This window comes from Lathyrus oleraceus, chromosome 3, assembly GCF_024323335.1.
Source record: "Lathyrus oleraceus cultivar Zhongwan6 chromosome 3, CAAS_Psat_ZW6_1.0, whole genome shotgun sequence".
Taxonomy (NCBI): domain Eukaryota; kingdom Viridiplantae; phylum Streptophyta; class Magnoliopsida; order Fabales; family Fabaceae; genus Lathyrus; species Lathyrus oleraceus.
Genome location: NC_066581.1, coordinates 229,281,129 through 229,305,692, shown reverse-complemented (window position 1 = coordinate 229,305,692; position 24,564 = coordinate 229,281,129). Strand labels below are relative to the sequence as shown.

General features: G+C 33.8%; 1 protein-coding gene across 1 annotated transcript; it reads left to right on the top strand.

The window, feature by feature from the left end:
- The first annotated feature begins 302 nt into the window (after window positions 1-302).
- Window positions 303-16,354, top strand: LOC127130573 (uncharacterized). Its single transcript, XM_051059555.1, has 5 exons — window positions 303-519; window positions 649-851; window positions 1,203-1,253; window positions 11,757-12,906; window positions 13,119-16,354. Exons 1-5 carry the CDS (start codon window positions 303-305, stop codon window positions 16,352-16,354), a joined length of 4,857 nt encoding a protein of 1,618 aa, XP_050915512.1.
- Window positions 16,355-24,564: the final 8,210 nt, after the last annotated feature.

The following is a 24,564-nucleotide window of genomic DNA, read 5'->3' as shown; positions in this document are numbered from 1 at the left end:
GCATAAATAAGAAACAATACCATATTGGACATGGCAAGATGCATGTTGAAGCATAAGAATTTTCCAAAATCCTTATGGGGTGAAGTTGTTTCCACTATTGTTTATATTCTGAATAGGTGTCCTACCAAGAAGCTAAAGAACACGGTTCTTGAAGAAGTGTGGAGTGGAAAACGACCATCAATGAGTCATCTGAAGGTGTTTTGCTCTATTTGTTACAAGCATGTTCTGAATCGAGAAGAAGGAAGCTTGATGACAAGAGTGAACCTATGATTCTCGTAGGATATCATAAAATTGGACCATACATGTTATTTAATCCAATCAATGAGAAGATTGTGATGAGTCTAGATATTTTTATTGATGAAAATTCTTCTCGGGATTGGAATTATGGTGATCCAATTAACAAGCCATTAATGAGATATTGTGTCGACGAAGAAATCGGTGAAGTCAAAGTCGAAGCAATTACCGATATTCTAGTCAAAGCAGTTGCTGACATTCCTGACACAGACGAAGTTAAAGAGGGTATGTCTAGAACAAGCCAGTGACCTCAAAGAACTAGAGTTCGTCCAGAAAGACTTCAAGACTACGAAGTGACTAGTGATGATGAACTCACACCATATGAAGAATTAGTTCATTTTGCTTTACTTGCAGGTGTTGAATCAATCAACTATAGTCAGGCTTTAAAGAATATGAAATGGAATTCTTCTATGGTCAAAGAGTTACAAGCAATTGAAAGAAACAACACATGGGAGTTAGTCGAATTGTCGGCACATACAAAAGTTATCAAAGTGAAATGGGTGTTCAAGATGAAGCACAATGTTGATGGGTCAATAGAAAGACATGGGGAGATATTGGTAGGTCGAGGACTTCTTCAGAGAGCAAGACTCGACTACTCTGAAGTATATGCACCAGTAGTAAGATTGGACATTGTTTGATTGGTGGTAGCCTTGGCAACCAAGCAAGGCTGGTGGACATTTCACTTAGATGTGAAATCAACATTTTCTAATGGTCCCTTACACGAAGAAGCTTATGTCACACAACCTCATGGGTTTGTGATACAAGAGGAAGCAAGGAAAGCGTATAAGTTGCACAAAGCGCTCCATGGCTTTAAGCAATCACCTAGGGCATGGAACAAGAAGATCGACCCATACTTAGTCAAATTGGGATTCATCAAATGCAGTTCTAAGTATGGTGTCTATGCACAGGTTGTGGCACAAGATATAACAATCATCTGCTTATATGTCGATGACTTGCTGGTAAGTGGAAATAGCTTGAAGAACTTATTGAAGTTCAAATAGCTGACGATGAGGGAATTTGAAAGGTAGGATCTGGAAAACTTATCTTATTTCCTAGGCATGAAATTTTAAATGTCGAAGCAAGGTATGATGCTACATCAAAGAAAGTATTTCAAAGAGATACTCAAGAGATTTAGGATGGAGTATGTCAAAGAGATACTCAAGAGATTTATGATGGATGATCGACTCATGCATCTTTGCATGTCGAACCAAATTTGAAGTTGGAAAAGCATGGAAAGGAAGACAAAGTAGGTGCAACTTTGTACAAACAAATTTTCGAATCTATGAGATATGTGTGCAACAGTCGGCCTGATATAGGTTTCTCAATCGGATTAGTGAGTAGATACATGAGTGAACCAAGGGTATCACACATGAAGGCTGCAAGAAGAATCATGAGATACTTAAAAGGATCGATAAATTATGGAATTCTATTTCGAAGATACTCTGAAAGAAAAGAAGCCAGGGTTACTTGTTATTCAGATGTTGGTTGGTGTGGAGATAAGGAAGATCGAAGAAGCACAACTGATTATTTCTTTCAAGTATTTTGTGCCCTAATTTCATGGTGCTCGAGAAAGAAACTTGTGGTGGCATTGTTATCGTGTGAGACTAAATACATAGCATGATCGTATGTTGTGTGTCAAGCAATCTGGATCAGATCAGATCTGTGCTAGAAGAGATTGAGGTCGAAGTGAAGAAACCTCTAGTGTTGCAGATCGACAACAAGTCAGTCAATAATCTTGCGAAGAATCTATTTTTGCATAGAAGAAGTAAGCACATCAAAGTTAGATTCACTTCTTAAGGTAGAAGGTAAATCAATGTAAACTTGAAGTAAGAAATTGATCAAGTGAAGCACAGTTGACTGACATTTTCACCAAATATTTGAAGATCGACAAATTTCTGAATTTGAGAAAGAAATTAGGAATAGTTCAGATCGACTATGATTAGCTATGTTCGACAACTTGGATTATAGGGGATATGTTGTGATATAATCCAACTTGTGTAGCTCAATCCCAAAGTTAATTATGGTTTAGAATTTTTTACTTAATATACAAGTTAGTTGTATATAAATAGACATATTTTGTAATTCAGTTTGTACAATCATAATTCAATAATATCAATCTTTATTTTTATTCTCTCTTCTTTCTCTTCTCACTAAAAATGTCTCACGCACTATAAGATATCTTTCAAAAATCAATCTTTTTATTCTTATCCAAAGAAAAAAATTATATATACAATTCATTTATCAATACAATTTTTAATAACACAAAATTTATCTTAATTAATTAATTAACTAAACATATGAATGATTTTATTTATTTTTGAAGAAAGATTCACATAAAATGCATGTCATAAATACTTTGTTTACTATCTTTTGATCGTAAAAACTGATTTATTAACTAACATGTAGGTACGGTGTGCCAACATAGTATCAATCATTCATGTAATCCAATGAGAAAACAATTCATAGTTGTTATATATTCCTCGACAATTTTCTACATTAAATACTTACACCATATATATTATTCAGCGTATTTATACGGTGAATTGTATATTTTTAAAATAAAATAATATATTTATGAACAGTATGTGAATAATACATGAACAGTATACATGAATAGTGACTTAAAATATTAAAAAAATTGATTAATTAAATATAAAATGTTGATTAATGAAGTGACGAATTTGGTTAATAAACATCCGGATATTAAAAATAATTTCTAACGATAAACCAAAGTTGATTAATAAAAAATAAAAAATTGACTAATGAAGCTATGAAATTGATTAATAAACGTCCAGACATTAAAAATAATTTTGAATAGCCGTCAAAATTGATTAATATAAATTATGAAGTTGATTAAAAAAGTTATAAATTGGTTACTAAACGTTCAGATAATAAAAATTATTTATCATATTAGTGAACAGTAAAATACAGTATAAGAATAAAATATAGTGTAAGAATAACATTTTTTCGATTAAAATGCACACATGTTTCAGGAACACATTATCAATATCGAATAATGAAATATCAAAGACCACAATATACTCATACTAGTAGGGACTCTGTACCCCATAATATTATAGAACCACCAACTAGTTTACTTTAATTTATCATAGCCACAATGCACAGTGTATATTTTGTTTCTTTCATTCACATGACACAACTTGTGTAGGCACAATAATATCTCTACTTGTGGAATGAAATGGTTTAAAAGCCCGTCCTGTCGTGAGCACAACAACAAACAGTTCCCAAGTGGATGGAACAACTGTTTGAGCAGAAGTGGAACATCATATAGAAGCAAAATTGGAGATCTAATCAGTAAACACACGCAACGAAGTTTGTCTCCAAATGTGAGATTACACATATAGCTACATTAATAAACATTTTTCAGTGACCAACTTGATGTGACCTATATTGATGAGTTATTTTGACAAGCACCGTGTTTTGGGTCGTTCTCACGGTTTAGAATGAAAGGCTCAAGAGCACGGCAAAGAGCGTGTAGCATCCCTCGTTCATCTGAGAAGACAATTCATAGTTGGGAAATTTGGATTACAAGTTATTTGATAAATGATGATAATTGAGAGAAAATTAGAGAGTGATTGAGAGAAAAGAGATTATTAATTATTATGTATTTTGTGTATGTTTCAATTACAATGACGGATATATTTATAGACATATTAACCATCCAAATCGAAATTAAAATAAATTGTCTATAACAAAACTGATATATATATATATATATATATATATATATATATATATATATATATATATATATATATATATATATATATATATATATATATATATAATATATATATATATATATATATATATATATATATATATATTATATATATATATATATATATATATATATATATATATATATATATATATATATATATATATATATATATATATATATATATTATATATATATATATATATATATATATATATATATATATATATATATTATATATATATATATATATATATATATATATATATATATATATATATATATATATATATATATATATATATTATATATATATATATATATATATATATATATATATATATATATATATATATATATATATATATGATATACCCCCAAATATATTCTTAAAACAATATGTCTAATTAAAATTGATATACTCGTCCGGATCTATGACCACTACAACAAAAAGCACATTTTATCTTTGTTGAAAAAGAGATTTTACCTTTATTTCACAAGCGAGGTAACAAAGAATATCATGAAAAATGCACATTTCATCTCTCGGTTTTAAAAAATCCGACGGGTATGTCTAAAGATCATGGGTTTGATCTCCGGAGAGACCTTTTTAGAATTATGAAATGGCAAAAATATATGTCCATTCGATTTTGACATTTCACCGATGAATATACCACATTTGCACCTCGGTATAAAATAGGCAGGTAGAACAATTTTGAGTTTGTTATATCTAATGTGGATTGCTTATTTCACAAAACCCTATATTGAACATATAACTTTTCAAAATTGGTTAGAAAATAATTATATGAACAATTGTGTTATGTTTGAAGAACAACTTACATTGATTAGTGATTTTGAAGCATCATGCAGCTCATCATTTATCACATGCTCTTTTATGGTTAAAATCCTTCAATGTTTCATGTTCTTTATTCAACACTTCATTTTCTCCTAATTCATTCTTGAAAACATAAAATTTGATGTTTTGAAAAATGAAAAAATATGGAAGAAAGTTGAACAAAAACTAGAAGTATTTGAGAGATTTTAACGATAAAACAACATGAGATAAATAATGAGTTTCAGAATGTTAGAAAATCATTAATCAGTGTAAGATAAGTTTCAGATACAACATAACTTTCCATATGATTATTTCCAAAATCAATTTAATATGTTATATATTCAAAGAAGAGTTAGAGAAACAAACAATTGATATTATATATAATAAACTCAACTCGACGGAACAAGATGAGAGTTGCACAAAGAATCACAAAAAACATAATCTCAATATCAATATCAATCTTAAACTCAAATACAATAACAACAACTAAAATACAACATATAGATTTAATAAACTCAACTCAAAAACAATAACTTACATTAAACAACAACACACACAAAAAAACAATCAACGACATCAAGAACAACAACGTCAATAAACAACCACTAGGGTTTAGGATCTCAACAACATCGACAAAAACAAAATCAATAACAACAAAAAAAACAAGAAAACCTTTAGGATTCCGGATTTCAACAACAACAATATGAAAACAATATGAGAAGTGATGTTTGACGTACCAGATATCTAAAAAAGAAGTAAAAGAAAATGATTTGGATCTCTGAAGAAGAAATGAGAGCACTAAACACATAACATCTTCGTATTGAAGATGATATGTGTTTATGGCTCTCATTATTTAGGGCTATTTTGTTAAGGGCTATTTGTTAGGTGTTTGTTTGTGTTGTTTAGACAAATGAAACTGAATGTTAAAAGCTAAAGCTATATATATATATATATATATATATATATATATATATATATATATATATATATATATATATATATATATATATATATATATATATATATATATATATATATATCAAAGAAACATATTCACCTCAGATGGAAAGAAAATCGAGGTGAAAAGTGTTGTATTCTTAGATTAAAAATAAAATATTCAAGGCACCACTTTGAGATAAAAACATAAACTAAAGTTGTTGAGATTCGAAGCATGTACACTGAATAAGTTTACCCATCAGTTTTCAAAATAACCGACATAATATATTTTATATTATTTTATTTATAAAAGAAAAATAGGGCGCGTCTAGGCATTGTACCTCAGTTTTTCGATACATGAGGTTAAATCGTTGTCATGAAATATATTATTTGTAGTAGTGAATATACCCCCCAGATATATTCTTAAAGCAATCTGAATTAACCACAATATCCTTATTAATTAAGATTTGTCATGCTTCTCATTTCCATTAACTTCTTCCTCTAAAGGTCAATTGAGGAATGCCGACTTCACATCAAGTTGGTGCATCTTCCAACCTTTATATGATGTTATGGACACAACCAACCTTATAGTTTCAAGTCTGGCCATAGTTGCATAAACTTAATTAAATTATACTCCATGTCCTTGAAGAAAGCCTTTTGAAAGCAAATTTGCTTTGTACTTGGCGATTTCACCATTTGGTTTTAACTTTAGTTTGTAAACCCACCTTACATCAATTGTTTTCTTGCTTGAGTTCTCAACCAGCTCCCATGTTTGGTTTTTCTCAAAAACCTTAAGTTCCCCAACCATTGCAAATTTCCAATTTTCATCCTACAGAGCTTGCACATGAATGATGGTTTATGCCTCATCATGGATTTTTCAATTAGTTCACCATTTTCTCTAATTGCTGCTTGATCAGGAAATCTCTCATAGTCATTCAGCCTGACTGATGGAGCTTTAGTTATGCTTGATCTTCTCACTCCTTAAGTTTGTGAAGGCTCTGTTGGTGCAACCAGTTCCTCATCATGCAGAGTAATTTTGATGTGGCTTGAACTTTCACCTTCTTGCACTGGATTTTCTAGAATTTTGAGTCAATTCCAACCTTTGCTTTCATCAAGCTCCACTTCTCTGGTGATCACCACCTTGCTCTCAATTGGTGAGAACAACTTTTAACACCTATTGAATGATATCAAACCATAATGATAGCTTGGATTCTATCATCCAACTTTCTTCTAAGTTGTTCAAGAACATGTCTAAAGCATAGTGAGCCAAAGATTTTGAGATGACCAACACTTGGCTTCAACCCTGACCATGCTTTATGAGGTGTTTTGTTGTTAAACTTCTTTGTTGGACATATATTGATGATGTACACTACAGTTAAAGTGGTTTCACCCCAAAAGTGCCTAGGCATATGCTTTGTTTGAGCATGCTTCTAGCCATATTTAAGATGCTTCAATTCTTCCTTTCAGCAATGTCATTATGTTGAGGTGTGTATGGTGTCATCACTGCATGCTCAATACCTTTCTTCTCACAAAACTTAGCAAATTCAGGTGAGGTATACTCACCACCACCATCAGTTCTCAACCTCTTGATAGTGTTTCCAACTTGCTTTTCAACCAGCAATTTAAATTTCTTGAAATTGCTAAAAACTTCTCTTTTCTGTTCAAACAAGTAAAACCACATATGTCTAGATAATTCATCTGTGAAGCTTAAGAAATAGCAATTACCTCCTAATGACTTCACTTCAAAGGGACCACACATATCTGAAATCATAATTTCAAGCTTTTGTTGTGACTTCATTGGCAAATTATGTTTGAATAACTTCCTGGTCTGCTTGGTTATGCAACATTCCTCACATAATTGTTTTGGAACTTCAATCCTTGAAAGTATATACACCATATTCTTCATGTACATCAAGCTAAGACTCCTAAAATTTAGATGGCAAATCTTTGATGCCAAACCCAATTTTTATCTTCAGTTGTGGTTGATGAAAGACATTGATGATCAAGCATACTGATCATGACCTTTAATGTCTTGTTGGTTGACAAAGATTCCTTCAGAATTAGCCTAGACATTTCATCAAAGACCTTGAGTCCCCTTCTTCCAAATTATTTGTATAATTCTTGTCAAGTAATTGACCCAAACTGATCAAGTTAATTTCCATTTAAGGAAAGTACAAGACATCATTGATGATAGCTTCATGTACATCCTTCTTTTTCACCCTGATGTTGCATATTCCTTCAGATGTCACCATGTTGTTATATGCACAACAAATTGGTCTTCTAATTATTCATCTAACTTGACAAATCAGTTTTATTGCTTGTCATATGATTGTTGCATCTTGTATCAAGGTACCAAATATATGTTTTATCTGATGGCAAATGTGGTGCAACCATTAAAATGACATCTTCAGCATCATTGCTACCAGCATGAGAAAGTTAAGCCACATCTTTGTCATCCTCATTATCTTTGTTGAAGTATTAATCTTGAGCATAATGACCAAACTTATGACAACAATAGCATTGGACCTCCTTCATGTTAACCTTTTTCTTGACTTTCTGATTTTTATTTGCACCATTATTTCTAGTTTCACCTTGGCTTCTTGAAGCTTTACCAGCATCGTCATTATCATTCAACTTCTTTTTCCATTTTTGCTCTCACTTTGTTGTTGTTTGAGGAGCTTTCTTTCATATTCTTGAAGAACTTTACTTCTAATGTCTGTTCAGATATCTTTTTTTAATCTCTTTGCTTCAATCTCATCTCATGTGCCTCAAGAGATGCTTGCAGTTATTCAAGCTTCATCTCTGACAAATCTTTTTATTCTTCAATTGCCACCACAATGTGATCAAACTTGACTGGATGAGCCTTCAACACCTTCTCTAACTTCTATAATTCATAAGTCTTTTCTCCACATTAGTTCATCTGATTTTTCAAAGCCACCATCTTTAAGAAGAACTCAATAATGGTTTCATCATCCTTCATCTGCAAGTTTTCATATTGTTTCCTCAAAGATTGTAGCTTCACTTTCTTTAACTTTTCATCTCCACCATATAGTTTCTATCCCAAGCTTCCTTGGTCGTTTATTGCTCGATTTTCTTCTCAAATACATTTGTATCCACACACTGATGGATCAAGAATAAATATTTCTCATCTTTCTTTCTCAATTCACGATAATCATTTCTTTGTGCCTCAATAGCATTTGTCTATAATTTTGAGAAACCGTCATTCTGGATTTCAAGCACTTTCTAAAATCTGAATATGACTCCACATGTGCACATCATCTATCATAGTTTTCTTCCTTGAAAATTGGTAGATTGGCTAGGAATTGGTTTGAGGTAATGCTTTCATTCGCCATGGCTAGAGATTGAGGAGCAAACCAGTTCTCTTCATACCAATTTGTTGGGGAACCCGCATCACATGTTAGTTAACAAATGATGATAAATTGAGAGAAAACTAGAGAGTGATAGAGGGAAATTAGATTATTGTGTATTGTGTATTTTTTGTATGTTTCAGTTACAATGAGGGGTGGTATTTATAGACACACTAGCCACCCAAATCAAAATTAAAACAAACTATCTAAAACAAAACAAATATATTCGCTCAGGTATATGATATACCCTCGAGTATATTCTTAAAGTAGTTTTTCTAACTAAAATTGATATATCCGTCTGGGTCTATGATATACCACATGTATATTCTTAAAACAATTTGAATTAACCACAATATTTCGCCCTCCAGACACATTTATCATTGTCTGATTAGATCCAACATGTACCCGCACAATGCATCTCATCTCATGTGGACGGTTTTAATTTCTTTCATTACATAAAGAGGAAAGCGCGTAATTTTAGGTATTCAAATACATTCTGACTCTCACATTACTCCTTTTTTTCATTGATTTGTGTATTAAAGTTCTAACCTTGTAGTTTAACCCCATATCTGTCACACAGGAAGCACAACTTCATCGCAACAATGCATTACCTCATTATTTCACCGATCATTTCTAGTTTTGAATAGAACAGTGGTACCGACTGTGGGGAACGACTTCTAATTTCTACAAATTCCACAAAGAATATTGGTTTCTCTATCGCGGATCCAGATCTCCAATTCATTCTTCACAAACATCAATCTCTCCCCCCAAACAATTTGATATTGAACTCCTGAAGTTATGGTGAATTCAAAAATCACTCGATCTGCCAAAGTTGTTGCTGCTATTGTAGCTGGCAGGGTTCATCTTCCTCTATTGAAAATGGATGGTTCAGTCTTAGTAACTTCTCATTCCATTCCAACACGCGGGATTTGGCTCCTCCAATGGTTAACTAATGAGCATTTCAAGCTTTTCCAACCTCTTAACATGTGTTTTTGTCCTATCAGAGTGAACCTTTGAACCTACTTCCCTTACAACCTCTAATATCATCCGGACAAGAGATCTTTCACAACCTCCAACGGTTGTAAGTCAATCTAGACATGCAAGGAGCCAATGGCCTATTAAACAACATGTACAACTTAGTGCACCAACAAAACTCTCAATTCCTGGCATATAGGATATTGAGAATTGAAGAAAATTCCCAATATGCCTCTCAGAAAAATAGCAACAAACTAGAAGTGGTTTCACACGGCAGTTACGCCATAATACTAGAGTCGATCCCTACCAAAATGACCATGTCACATGAAGTTAATCCACGTTCTCCAACTCTTTATTTAGATTTTGAATAGAAATTTAATTTAATTTTTTAACTTTATTTAATAATTTAATCTATTAAACTCTTAATTTAATATATATTATATATATATATATATATATATATATATATATATATATATATATATATATATATATATATATATATATATATATATATATATATATATATATATATATATATATATATATATAATCATGTTTTTTCTTAAAAAAATATACTGCTTATATAATTATTTAATTTATTCATATTAATATTAAGATTTGATAATGTGAATTACCCTATGTATCATATATTATAAATAATAAAATCATATCTATCATGAAGAAAAAGAAAATGTAGAAGAAGGGACAAGAGAGGTTAAGTGGCCTTTACTACAATTTGGAGGAAAAGAACAAATGGAAGTGGGAAGCATGGAGTTGTAAGGGGTCCTCTCTCAAGTAGCAAATGTTGGAGAATCGATTTAACCACTCACAAGTCGATAAGAATCTCTTTCTTTTTTTACATTGATTAGTTTGCATGTCCTGTTTTCACTATCCCTTTTGATTGCACTTTTTTTAAATAACTTGTGCTGTAGATTTTTCTACTGTAGGGTATTTTAGATTCCACTAGGATATCATATGGCTTTCAATTGGTTCAGTAATGGGCTTGTGACATAGTTTTATGCTGTTCTGATTTTCTTTGCTATTTTGTTTTCTTACTTTTGTCTGTTTCTCAGGTGGAGTTGGATTAGGTTGGAAATTTCTTTAGCATGGCTGGCAAGGAGACAATAATACTAGTAAAGTGAGCAAAGACAGAGACAATACTGCTTTAACATTGCTACTCTCCTTCATATATGATGTCACTCTATTTTTTTGTGAAATATAGTATTTTAAGTTATACTAGTAATGTATGCCTCAAGAAACCTAAGCTTAATAATGGTAAATTAAGTAGTATTGGTACATTATCATTTTTGAATTTGTCAATAAGTGTGCTTTATGCACTTTTATTGATTGATACTGCCAATAAAGAGACACCCAATTATATAAAACTCCAGCTACGATAGAGTGTAAGACTGATTCAATTGCTTCAATTTTGATCTCCTAGTCATGGAATAAAATCTCTTAATAAACAAGATATATAAAAGGAAAAAAATGTAATATTATTAAGATTTTGGTCAAAGATATCTCTATGGTTATCTTTGCCCAAAACTTTTTTATAACTTTTTTTTTTTTTTTTTTTTTTTTTTTTTCCTTTTTTTTGCTCTGATAGGGTTTAACAACCATGGGCAAACGTGGCGTTGGCCGGCCAAGGCGTGCGGTGGTGGCGCGACGGAAAGGGGAGGAGCGAACAATAGTCACTCAAGCAATTATGGAACAGCAAGTAGGGGATGATGAAGAATCACAAGAACCCCAAGCAGGCGAACATGAAGGGCAAGACGCCAATCGCAAGGAAAAGGAGATACCGGACATGGGACCTTCTATGGCGATGGAGAGTGAAATTGAAATGCCAGGGGTTGAGGAGCCAGAGACTATGAAACTAAGGAAACCCTGGGTAGATGTCATAAGAGGCAATAGAAGAATCAATAGAGAGGTGAACATGGAGTATACCCCACCCATGATGGTTGATGGCGAAGTGGAAGTAAAAATTGAAGAATCTGATGTCGAAGAAGAGCTCGAGTTTTGGGCGAATTCAATTATATTGTTTGCTCTAGGAGAGTCTCTATCAATGAATGCAGTCAAGAAATTCATGGAGAAGAATTGGAACTCGGTTTCGCTACCAGAGCTGTATTACAACGAGGAAGGATATTTTATTGTGCGATTCAGGAACCAAGAGGATAGAGAGCATGTGCTAGCTCAGGGCCCGTATTTCATCTATGGGAAGCCATTATACTTAAGACAATGGAGCTCAGATTTTGAGATGAAAGAGGATATATTGCGGGTTATGCCGTTGTGGGTCACATTTCCCCAATTGCCCCTGCACCTGTGGGGAGAGAAATGCTTGGCTAAGATAGCAAGCTCCATTGGAAAACCAATTACAATGGATGAATGTACAACAAAGAAGCTAAGGGTTTCATATGCCCGAATGTTGGTGGAGGTAGATGTTACACAAAAACTTCGAAACAGCATCAACATCAGGGATCATAACAACAAGCTTGTCCAACAATGTATTGAGTATGAATGGGTACCCAAATATTGCCATAAATGCCTGAAAATAGGGCATGACTGTGCACTGAAGAAGCCAATGAATCACCAAGTCAAGAAGATATGGCAACCAGTTGGGAATATACAGAAATCAGAGCATCCACAAGGGGACCAAACTCAAAGTGGAGAGGTTCAGCCAGTCACAATGGTAGCAGAGAAACCAGTAGATGAAGTGGGTACTAGCACAGACTGGACTAAGGTGGCAGAAAAGGACAGAGGTAAAAGAGTAATGAATTATTCACCAAAGAGTTCAGCCATGGAAAATCAAAACACTTTCACACCCCTAAGGAATGGAGAAGGTCCTGTAGGGGATGAGAGAAGGCTACGATGCTAGTGACTTGGAATGTGAGAGGAATAAATAAAGGAGCTAGACACAGGGAGGTATTTTCTTACATTGCTTCTTTTAAGTCTCCTATTGTTGGCTTGTTAGAGACTAGAGTTAAAGAAGATAAGGCTGCTGGAATAAGAAGACAGTATGGAAATAAGTGGTGTTTTGAAGACAACTATGACAAACACTACAATGGTAGGATCTGGCTTCTGTGGAATAAAGCTGAAGTGATAATCAGGATGATTCAAGTTCATGAACAATTTCTGCACTTTGAGGTTTATGGAATAGATAACTCATTTCGTTATGTCGCTACAATGATTTATGCCTTCAATCAAGTGGAACATAGGAAAACATTGTGGAGCAAGTTGGAAAATCTGGGAAGCAATATGGATAGGCCCTGGGTGGTCATTGGGGACTTTAATAATGTCTTGAAGGAGGAGGACAGAATTGGTGGACAACCAGTTAATTATGCAGAATACAGAGATTTAGATGAGATGATGCACAGAGTTAGCTTGTTTGAAAATGTATCCAAAGGAAGCTACTTCACCTGGTCCAACAAACATACCCAAGGAATCATCCACTCTAGAATTGATAGAATGCTGTCGAACGTCCAGTGGTTGCAGAAGTATCCTGATGCTGTAGTGGAAAACTTGGCTCCTAATATCTCGGATCATACCCCTGTCAAAGTTAGTGTTAGCCAACAGCAGATAAGGAAGGGATCGATGTTTAAATTCCTGAATTGCAGTGTTAAAGAGCCTACCTATATGCAGATTGTGAAGAACAGTTGGCAAGAAGAGGTGATAGGCAATAATATGTACAGATTATGGAGGAAATTATTGAGATTGCAACCGATTCTGAAGAAGATGAACTCTCAATACTCAGACATTCAAGACCAAATCCAGAAAGCCAGACAATTGCTTCTAGACGAACAGAAGGGTATCCATAATAACTTGTTCAATGTGCAAAGTATTGAGAGAGTGAAGCAGTATACTGAGAACCTCATCCACTTGAACCAAACAGAGGAAAATATATTGAAGCAGAAAGCCAAGGTGAATTGGCTACAACTAGGAGATGGGAATAATGCTTTCTATCATGCATATGTGAGGGACAGAAATAAGCAAAAGGGGATGTATGCTATGGAGTCTGCAAATGGTTGTAGCCTAAGCAAACCAGAAGATATAGAAGAAGAAGTTCTGCAATTCTATGCCAAATTGGTAGGTACTAAATCCCTGAACCTGAGATGTATCGATATTACCACAGTAAGGAACGGTAAAACTCTTGACAGAGAGAGTGCTTGTCAGCTGATAAGACCTGTTGAGGAAGGGGAAGTGTGGAATGCTCTGAAAAGCATAGGCAAGAATAAGGCACCGGGGGTGGATGGATTCAACGCTTACTTCTTCACAGCTACATGGCAAATTGTGAAAAATGATGTGACAGCTGCAGTTAAAGAATTTTTTCATAATGGAAAGATGCTGAAGGTTTTCAACTGCTCCTTGGTAACTCTTATCCCCAAAAATCCTGATGCTAAAACTGTGAAGGATATGAGGCCTATAGCTTGCTGTAGTACAATTTACAAGATAATATCAAAAATCCTAACAACTAGACTGGGCAAGGTGATCAGTAAGCTGGTGGATGAATCACAATCTGCTTTTGTTCCAGGTAGACACATACAGGACAACATCATCTTGGCTCAAGAACTGATTAGAGGGTATAACAGAAAGAACATTTCTCCGAGGTGCATGGTGCAGATGGATATCCAAAAGGCGTATGATACGGTTGACTGGAATGCTTTAGCTCAGATTATGCAAGAGATGGGAATACCTCAGATGTTCAGAAAATGGGTAATGGAATGTGTTACCACTACTTCGTATCGGTTCAATATCAATGGGAGTCCCTCAAAAATCCTGGAAGCAAAAAGGGGATTGAGACAGGGAGATCCCATCTCCCCCCTCTTATTTGTGCTGGTGATGGAATACCTGCATAGGATGTTCCAAAACTTGAATAATAATCCAAACTTCAATTTTCACCCAAAATGTGAAAAATTGAAGCTTATTGACATGTGTTTTGCTGATGATATTGTGATCTTTGCGAGAGGGGACGTTGGTTCCCTACAACTTATTATGCAGGTGGTGGAAAAATTCACAAATTCAACTGGCTTGCAAATGAGCATTCCTAAAAGCAAGCTGTTTGTGGGAGGGGTAGATGGCATTACCAAAGAAAACTTACAGCAAGCAACTGGATTCTCTTTGGGGCAGCTCCCAGTCAAGTATCTTGGAGTGCCGCTGAACTGTAGAAAGCTCACCATCAACAATTGCCAAGGGCTGCTAGATAGAATGACTGTTAGAATTAACCATTGGTGTAGCCGTCTTTTGTCGTATGCAGGTAAATTACAGTTGGTGAAAAGTGTGGTGTTTGCTATAACCAATTATTGGATGCAAATATTCCTCCTACCCAAGAAGATCATTAGGCACATTGAAAGCATGTGTAGAAGATTCATTTGGGCTGGAAATGACGAGAAGAGTAAAAGAGCGCCGGTGGCATGGGACCATGTGTGTGATTCGATTGCAAATGGTGGAAGGAACATCATAGCCTTAGGGGAATGGAATAAAGCCACCATTGGCAAGCTGCTATGGAGTTTGAGCGAGAAGAAGGATAAAATGTGGGTTAAATGGATGCATAGTTACTACTTGAAGAATAGAGGGATGGAGGAATACCAGCCCAACAACAACAGTTCATGGTTAATGAAGTCCATTTGTAAACATAAAGCTGAATTGATGTCTAATGATATTTGGGTTGAATTCCAGGCCAATGATATGTATAACACTCGAAGAATGTATCAGCATCTGCGTGGGGACAAGCCAAGAGTTGATTGGAGGAGGTTAATGTACATAAACATGGCTAGACCAAGGGCTGTTTTTACTCTTTGGCTGGTCTGTCAGGACAGATTGCAAACCAAAGACAGATTGATGAGACACGGGACTTATACTGATGGGAATTGTCTGTTTTGTAATATGCAGGAAAATAGAGGCCATTTATTCTTTGAGTGTGCGATCACAAAGAAGATTTGGAAGGAGACTCTCAATAGGCTTGGGCTGGAGTATATCCATATTGATTGGAATGAGCATACTGCTTGGCAACAAGCTAAAGGGAAGGGCAACAAAATGCGCATTTTCAAAGCTGCGCTGGCTGAAACGGTTTACCACATTTGGTGGGTGAGAAACAGGATTTGTTTCCAACAGGGGAGGAAGGAAGAGCTCCAAAGCCAACATATTCATGACATACTTATGGATAGATTTAGAATGAATAGAAAATTGACAGCGTATTGTAATAGTGTTTAGTGGTCATCGTTTGTATTCGTGTCGGTTGGGGCCTGGATCTGAGGATCGGCGTGTACTTCTTTGTTTTTGGCAATAAAGATTATTATTATTCCAAAAAAAAAATATCTCTATGGTTATGTGTTACCATTGTATCGGTTGATATAATTTTGAATAAAAATTGATATCTTAATTTTTATTTTTTTTGTATTTATCTTTAACTCGGATCAAGTTTAGTCTCTTAATATTAAAATGATTGATTTGATCTCTTAACTTATTAATAAGTGTAATATAGGTTCTTATCGTCTAATTCTCACAAACTGAATTTATTTTAGTCTACATGGCATCCCAATTGACGGATTTGCCATCGCAATCATTGTTTTTCTAATTTTCTTCATACATATGAACCCTAAATCAAATTAGGGAAAGTACTTCCATCTGGGCATTCTCTTTGTAATCGTCATAGTCTCAAACATTAAAAACTTCACTTTATTTTTTCATCTCAATAGAATATACGAATGAGCCCGAGGAGGCAAGTGCTGGAAGTGTCAATGGACTAAATGATTATGGATTCAAGAAACCTTGACCCCACATATTAGATCTTGAACGTTTGGCTCATTGACACTTTTGATACTCCCCAAACTCTTTAACAAGTGTATCAGAGTTATGGTTAGGCTTGGTGGGAAGCAGAAGTGGATCCTAGTGTGGATCAAAGTTAGTGATGTGAGTGACTCACACTTGTATGAGAGATTGTTAGAATTCAAGTGTGAGTGGTTAAGTCTCACATAGACTAAAAATGGAGTAAATATTGGATATATAAGAGAAATGACTCATAGCCCTAATACCTTAAGATTTTATGTGGATATGTGGTGTCAATGTCTCTTGGACCTTGAACATTTATCCCATTGACACTTCTAGCGCTTGACTCCACGGACTTCCCAATTAGTGGTATTAGAGTCATGGTTAGGTCCGATGGGAGAGTGGAAGTGGATCATAGTATGGATTATACTAGTTATGTGGGTAACTCACACTTGTGAAGGAGATCGTTGGATAGATATGTGATGTCTATGTTTATTCGATCCATAAACATTTAGCCCATTGACACTTCTAAGGCTCCTAGGACTCCCCAACAAATGGTATTAAAGCATGATTATACTAAATGGGGAAGCGGGAGTAGATCTTATTGTGGATCAAGGCTGGTGATGTGGGTGACTCACACTTGTGGGGGATATTGTTGGATACCACATCGATTCGAATGGAGGAAATGTTGGATATGTAAGAGAAATTACTCATACCCCTAATTCCGTTAGATTTTGGATGAATATGTAGTATTAAAGTCTCTTGGACCCCAAACATATAGCTCATTGACACTTTCGGTGCTCCTCAGACTCCCTAACCAGTTGTATCAGAGCCTGATTAGGATTGGTAAGGGAGGGGAAGTGTATCCTAGTGTGGAACAAAGCTACTGATGTACGTGACTCACTTACGGAGGAGATTCTTGAATTCAAATGTGAGTGGTTAAATCCCACATCTATTACCAACGAAGGAAATATTGGGTTTATAGCAGAAATGACCCATATTCCTAATGTTTTAAAATTTATGATGAATATATAGTGTCAAGACTCTTGTATCTTAAACATTTATGTCATTCACACTTCTGACATTCCCCAAATTTTCAAATAGACTTGAATATAAACACATTGCATTACTATCTTTCATCCAATAATAAACTGCATGACTATCTTTCATCCAATGATAAATTTTTAGTCCCAATTATGCAATGAAAGTACTCTAATTCCACCAATATGAAGATAAATTTTTGACTACTTTTCAATCGTGCTGATTTCATTCAATAACATGTGCAATGGCAAGGAGAAGACACCGTTCTTTCTCATCATCTTTTATAAAAATACCTTTATGATGAAAAAAACATAAAGTACTCCCACTTAAAAGTATATAATAATACAAAATCATGCAAACAAGTTTGTATCTTTCAAAAACAACCAAATTATCAAAAAGCTCTCTCACACACACACTACTTTTTATCATGTCCAAGCAATGGAAAATGTCCTTAAAATGAATCAAACAAAAATCTTCCTATATACTTGTTACTTTGACAACATTTGATTTTATCTATATATCTTTCAATTCAAGTTGCTAAAACATATCCATTTGTGCAATGAAAGAGGGTCTATTATTGAAACCCACTTAAGTCCTATTTCTTTAAAAGTTTCTTAGTCAAAGACATCGTTCTCACACTAAATGTTAAGTGTCACATTGATATTGAGTCTTACCATCAATATCATTGTATTGAACCAATAAAATATGCATCTTTATGGTATTTCTTTGTTTAGTATATTACGAATCATTCACTGCCTTTATATAGTTTTAATGCAACTCTATAATGCATTCGCTTTATTTAATGCTTTGAAAACTAAAGGCTTTTTAATTCATTACGAACACTAGCTAATCAAAGTACGTGTAAGTTGTAGTTATCTTGCATGAAACCTCATAGAAAAAGCTTGATCAATTAAAGGTTGTGTCCTTTTGGATATGCGTTGGAAAAATATTAGCCAATTATGTTGTTGCTTTTATGAGAAGGGATCGATCACAATAGACCTACCCTAGTCTCTAGAGACTTCAAATGAGGTCATTGAAAAAAAATGGTGAGTTGGAAAGTATTAAGAAATATTGATTAGGAAATTTTATATTGATTAAAAAAGTAGAGATTAAATATTTAATAAGTGAGAATACTTTATAAACGATTCATAATCCTATCGATAGGCTCTTAATCTTATTTGTTCCATCGCTAATTATTACGTAAATTCGAATGATTTTAAATCATTTTTATCAACATTAAGACTCTAGCAATATAAAAGAGAATTAAATTTAAAAACCATTTTAAGTCATTTTGAACATCTTATTGTCAAAAAAAATATTTTGATCTAAATTGCTCTATGAAGTTGATTATATTGTCTAACACTATATGTTGATATTAAGAATTTAAGAAAAAATAGAGAAAACATAACGCATGGTTGATTAATACTAAGTTATCTCAATTTTATATTAAAATAGGCCCAACTTTATAACTTTAGAAGATAAAAGATAATTTGAAGTAATTTTTTACATTCTTTAAAATTCTGTCTAAATATTTTATTTGATGTAAATTAAATTACTCAATAACTTTGATGATCTTTTTTAAAATGATATATTATGATATTTTGAATCAAACATAGAAAAATAAATATGCAATAGTTGATTATATTAAAATCATGCTTCTCGTTGGGCTCTGTATTGGATCTTTTACTCCGCTTGTACATATTGGATTTTTTAGGTTTCCATGTTAATTTGGGCCATTGTGTTTCTTAAGTCTCGGGAGTTACTCATCGTACCCCTATGTTACTCATGTATTTTATAAAAAAATCCAAAAATAACCATCAGCTCAGGATTTTAAAATCCTGACGCACTTAAAATTGGAGTTTGGAAATACCCTTAAAGTACGCTGTTAAAATATTTCAGAGATTAAAATTTGGACGCGTCTAAAAGATATCATCTAGAATGGAATCAGGATCACATAATTTTCAAACTAATATTGATTCCGAAGTCCATATTTAATCCAAAGATTGGAATCCATACGCTTCTATTTAAGTAACACGCATCTTTCCCTCTCCATTTGTATTTCTATTTCTGCAAAAGAGCACAAATAGAGAATAAAGTATATTGTCAGTATCGCTTTTAGTTTTGATTGTTTGTCAATTTGTGTGTACAATATATTATTTGATTTATCGTGTATTTGTATTCTTCTCCATTATGTGAATTTATTTGCTTTGTTGTTGTAGCATTGCTATTTGTACTTCATTTGAAATAATATGTTGTATTCGTATTCATTCACTTAGGTTATTTTAAGTCCTTGTACATTTGTTGTTGTTGTCCATGTTTGTGTCTCCTTTTAAGCCTAACAATTGGTTTTATGTAAAAATTAAAAGTGTTGCTTGAATTGCAAGTTATAACACTTGAATCAAGGTTGTAAGATTATATGATTTGAATCGTACATATGTGTGACTTAAATCATGGAGCATCATGAAAGGTGGGATTTGACTCTGCCTCATTTGTGTCGAATCAAAGCAAAGTGTGATTTGAAACACAACTTCTTTGAGTCGAATCGTGAGGTATACATGACTCAAATCATGGCTTGTTTCCCTATTTCCAACCTTTGATTCAAATTGATTATATCTTTGATTCGAATCATTACTTCATGATTTGATAAAAACCTTTTGTCTCGGTAAGTTGAGAGTGGCATTCCTAAGAGTGTGTGTATACCCTCTTGCATCATTATTCATCTTTCTTCTTTTTTTCAATGAAAGTATGTGTGTCACCCTAGAGAGAAAAACTCAGAAAAAGTGTAAGGAATCACATCTCTAGTTTCATTGTTGCTCTTATGTTCTTGTTGAAGACCAAGAAACTCAGAGAAAGTGAAAGGATTTGATCAATCAAGTAATAAAATTGATTAATCTTAGAACAATCACACAAGAACCTTGAAACCCACTTTTTCCAAGAACCTTGGAAGAACTTGGAATTTTTCTTCATTCACCAATAACTAATTCATTGTTGATACCTTGTGATTAACCTCCTAGAATGTGGATCTTGTGAACTTTAGTTGTGTGTATGATATTCTTCAGATACTATTCATCATCTTCAATCTTTATCAAAAATCATTGTTGTGGACCTTCAACTCTAAAGATTGAGTATGAGATATAGATAAAAGGTACATTATGGAATCTAATATTTTTCTTTGAAGTTTGTGTTTTTGTCTATCATGTGGAAGAATCATTTTTTTGGATATAGAATTTGGTTGTGTGTTGTTCACATAGAGAGAAGAATGTCTATGTACTCCATTGAAGACTTTGGTGAAATCATGTAAAGGTTGTCGCAAAATAAAGTTGGGAGTTATCCAATTAATCGAGGCTAATGGCAATCACTCAGACAAGTCTTCGTTAGATTTAAGGGAAGAATGTTGCAGAAAGGAAGCTTGGAGCAGGTTATTGTGGATAGCAAGATCATTGAGGATCTTATGTGTAGTAGTTGAGTATCTACATCAACAGAAGGAATTGTCATTGGATTCGTGTGTAGGATAATACAGTATGGCTATTAGCATTCACATTGATGTTAGTTCACTATATCAAAATACTTATAATATTAACTCTTGAAAATAGTGGAAAACTTGATTATTTTTCCCAATGGTTTCAAACCATTTAATTGAGAAGTAGGCATAGCAAGGTAAGTGCAAGAGGTTTCTAAAAAAAACTATACTTTTAAACTACTGGATTTTTCAAGTTTTTTTAAAAAAATTGGTTCAACATGGTATTTTTTTTTAAAATAGTAAGTTTTTCCATACACCGATTTTTGTATAAAAAAAACCAGTATAACTGCACACCGTATTTTTTAAAATAAACTACCTGGTTTTTTTATTTGTATCGAAAATTTTAATTGTTCTACCGTATTTTTTGATAGAGTTTTTGACTAACATTTTGAGAAGGATAATATAGATGTTATGGAAAACTACGGGGGTGTCAAATTAAATTTTGGGGATGGCGGGATAAATTCTCCTTTTACCATGTTGTGTTAATCAAATACATAGTCCAAAGGGATTTATAATGTTAGAGTTGTTAGATTTTTGATTAGGTTCGTTGCAAACACATTTATTGTAGCCTATAATCCCACGATTGAAGCAAGACATAGGCACTTTTTCATACCAAAAGTCAATTCATACCACCTCATCTTTTGAAAATACCTATGTGCATTCCTTATTTTAGGAAATTAGTAACGGCGAGAAAAATATTAACTATGATTAAAGTCACCTTTTTCAATAATTCAAACATGTCAACCTCTAAATCTTAACTATGATTAAACCAATGCAAGAAGAATTGGATTTTGAATAGCCCGATGTTGATTGGTTCAGAAATGCTATATGTTATTTTGGTTTTGTCGGTTTATGTATTGTTGCGTACATGACCATAAACCATGACATGCATGCGGCATTTGTAGAGAGATGACATTCAAAGACGTAATTTTTCCATCTTTCTATTGGTGAGATGACTATCACCCTAGATGACATCCCATGCCTTCTGCATCTTTCCATCAGGGGGAAATTACTTACGAGAGGAAGTCAACGAGATACTGGTCACATATTTGAGAGTTGACCTAAGGTCGCAGATGAGGTAGCTTACCCAGAGGTACTTATGATAGATTTAAATTCTTAAAAGAACTGTATAAAGACTAGGTGGGAACATGTGCCTACCTACACTAAGGATTGGCCACGTGTTGTCGCTTTGTGTCGTATATAAGGAATAATGTGATTGAGTAATTTTGGATGTATCTTGATCGTCATGTAGCATATGACATTTCCTTCTGTTCATACGGTGGTCACCGTCAGTCGCGTCACCTTGACCTCATTTCGTTATACTTTGGATGGTTGGCATGTGAGTCAGACCTGATGTATTTGTATGTCTGAGTGAGTGATGCACCAATTTGGATATCTACAAATTATTTCGAGACACCCCTCAGAGTTCGCTATTCTCATTCTCCGTCGTAGATAACTCGACGCGATACTTCAGGATTTCGAGAGTCACTTGGTATCAGAGGAGTATTGCAGTATGTCTACTCGTGTATAATGGGTTTATGTTGACGACTACATGACATGGTTATATAGGATGTCACACCCTAACATGACACCAAACACTCATAGAATACCACATTGACCTTCTAATCATGAGGTACTTGAGGTTAGGGATGACCATATCCAAGATATGAGCAGCATTGTCAACGCATTGTAGATATGGCAAGATCGGGCGTAGAGGCGGAACTCTTTTAGGAAGACAGATCTCAGTTGGCCCTCATATAAGGCATTATTGTGGAGGCACATAATGCCTTGTTGTACAAGCAGAGAAGTCGGGGGTTAGACATACTCAGTAGGTTCTGTAAGTTATGTTTGGTTGTATTGTTTTATGTATTTTCGGAACAAGTTATGTATGACATACATTTTGATTTTACTTTAATTAATGTGTGGTTTTTTACTTTCACTTTACTTTAATATAACTTGATTTTACTTTAATATAATTTAGTCTCAAAAAATTATAATGTTGGGACAATGTTGCTTCTTTGAAACCATTCAATGGATTTTCGGAGATGTATCCCTGAAATATCCATTGTGTGCAATTAATATGCTTTCAATACTTTTTAAATGATTTCAGATAATATTTTGAAGATTCATCTCCGGACATACCCAGAAAAATTTGCAGAGTTACATCTTCAAACCAGATTTTGAAGAAAAAAATGGATTATATTTTGGAAAAAAATTGAGTGTATGACTGATTTACGAAGGCTAGTGTGATTTAATATATCCGAAGATGCATCTCTAAATATAAAAATGACATTTTTCGAATTAGGAGACACCCCTAAGGTTGAAAAAAATATCCCCCTAAATCTTTGGTTAGATTGGTTGGAAACACATTTATTGGTACCTATAACCCCACAATTGCAAGACACTGGCACTTTTTCATACCATACCACCCCATCTTTTAGAATACCTATGTGTATTCCTGATTTTAGGGAATTGGTAACATCAAGAAAAATCTTGCCTATGAATAAAGTCACCTTTTTCAATAATTCAAACATGTCGACCTCTAAAACTCCCCCAGCCATGTACCAACTTCTTTCCCATTTGCTTGGTCTGAAACTTGAAAGGAACCCCGCATTTGGACGCCATACAGGTACACTGTTGAAAATGAAGTCTTTAATTGGAATTTCGTTAGACCAAGGTTGCACCACCAGCTAAACATTAACAAAATTTCAAGGCTTTCCTTTCAAATGTACCTGTAATTTTCCTCTTCACTGACAATGATCTTCAAATATATGTAAATCCAGAGGATTGCATCAAATATTAGATAGTCTCATAGCAACAGTTCCTTTGTGAAAAGAATTTTTTTGACAAATTTTGCATTCTTTTAGACTTTCAATGAGGATACCTTCATCATAAACAAGGAGCCCTCACACCAGATGGAGAGGATAGAGAAAAACACCAGACACTCACAGGTGGAAGGGGGGTGATAGGAGAAAACTGAAAGGCAAGAATCTTGGAGATTTCTTGTTCAGATATTGGAGGATTACTTAGCAGTCAAAGATGTTTCAAAATTCCATTGTGTTAGTTCTATCTATGTTAAGTGTTTTATTTGAAA

Coding starts and splice junctions, on each gene's coding strand:
- LOC127130573 (XM_051059555.1), top strand. CDS start 303: ATGTTATTTAATCCAATCAATGAGAAGATTGTGATGAGTCTAGATATT. Junction 852..1,202: donor AAAGACATGGGGAGATATTG/GTAGGTCGAGGA, acceptor GTCTATGCACAG/GTTGTGGCACAAGATATAAC. Junction 12,907..13,118: donor GGTGGCAGAAAAGGACAGAG/GTAAAAGAGTAA, acceptor TTGGCTTGTTAG/AGACTAGAGTTAAAGAAGAT.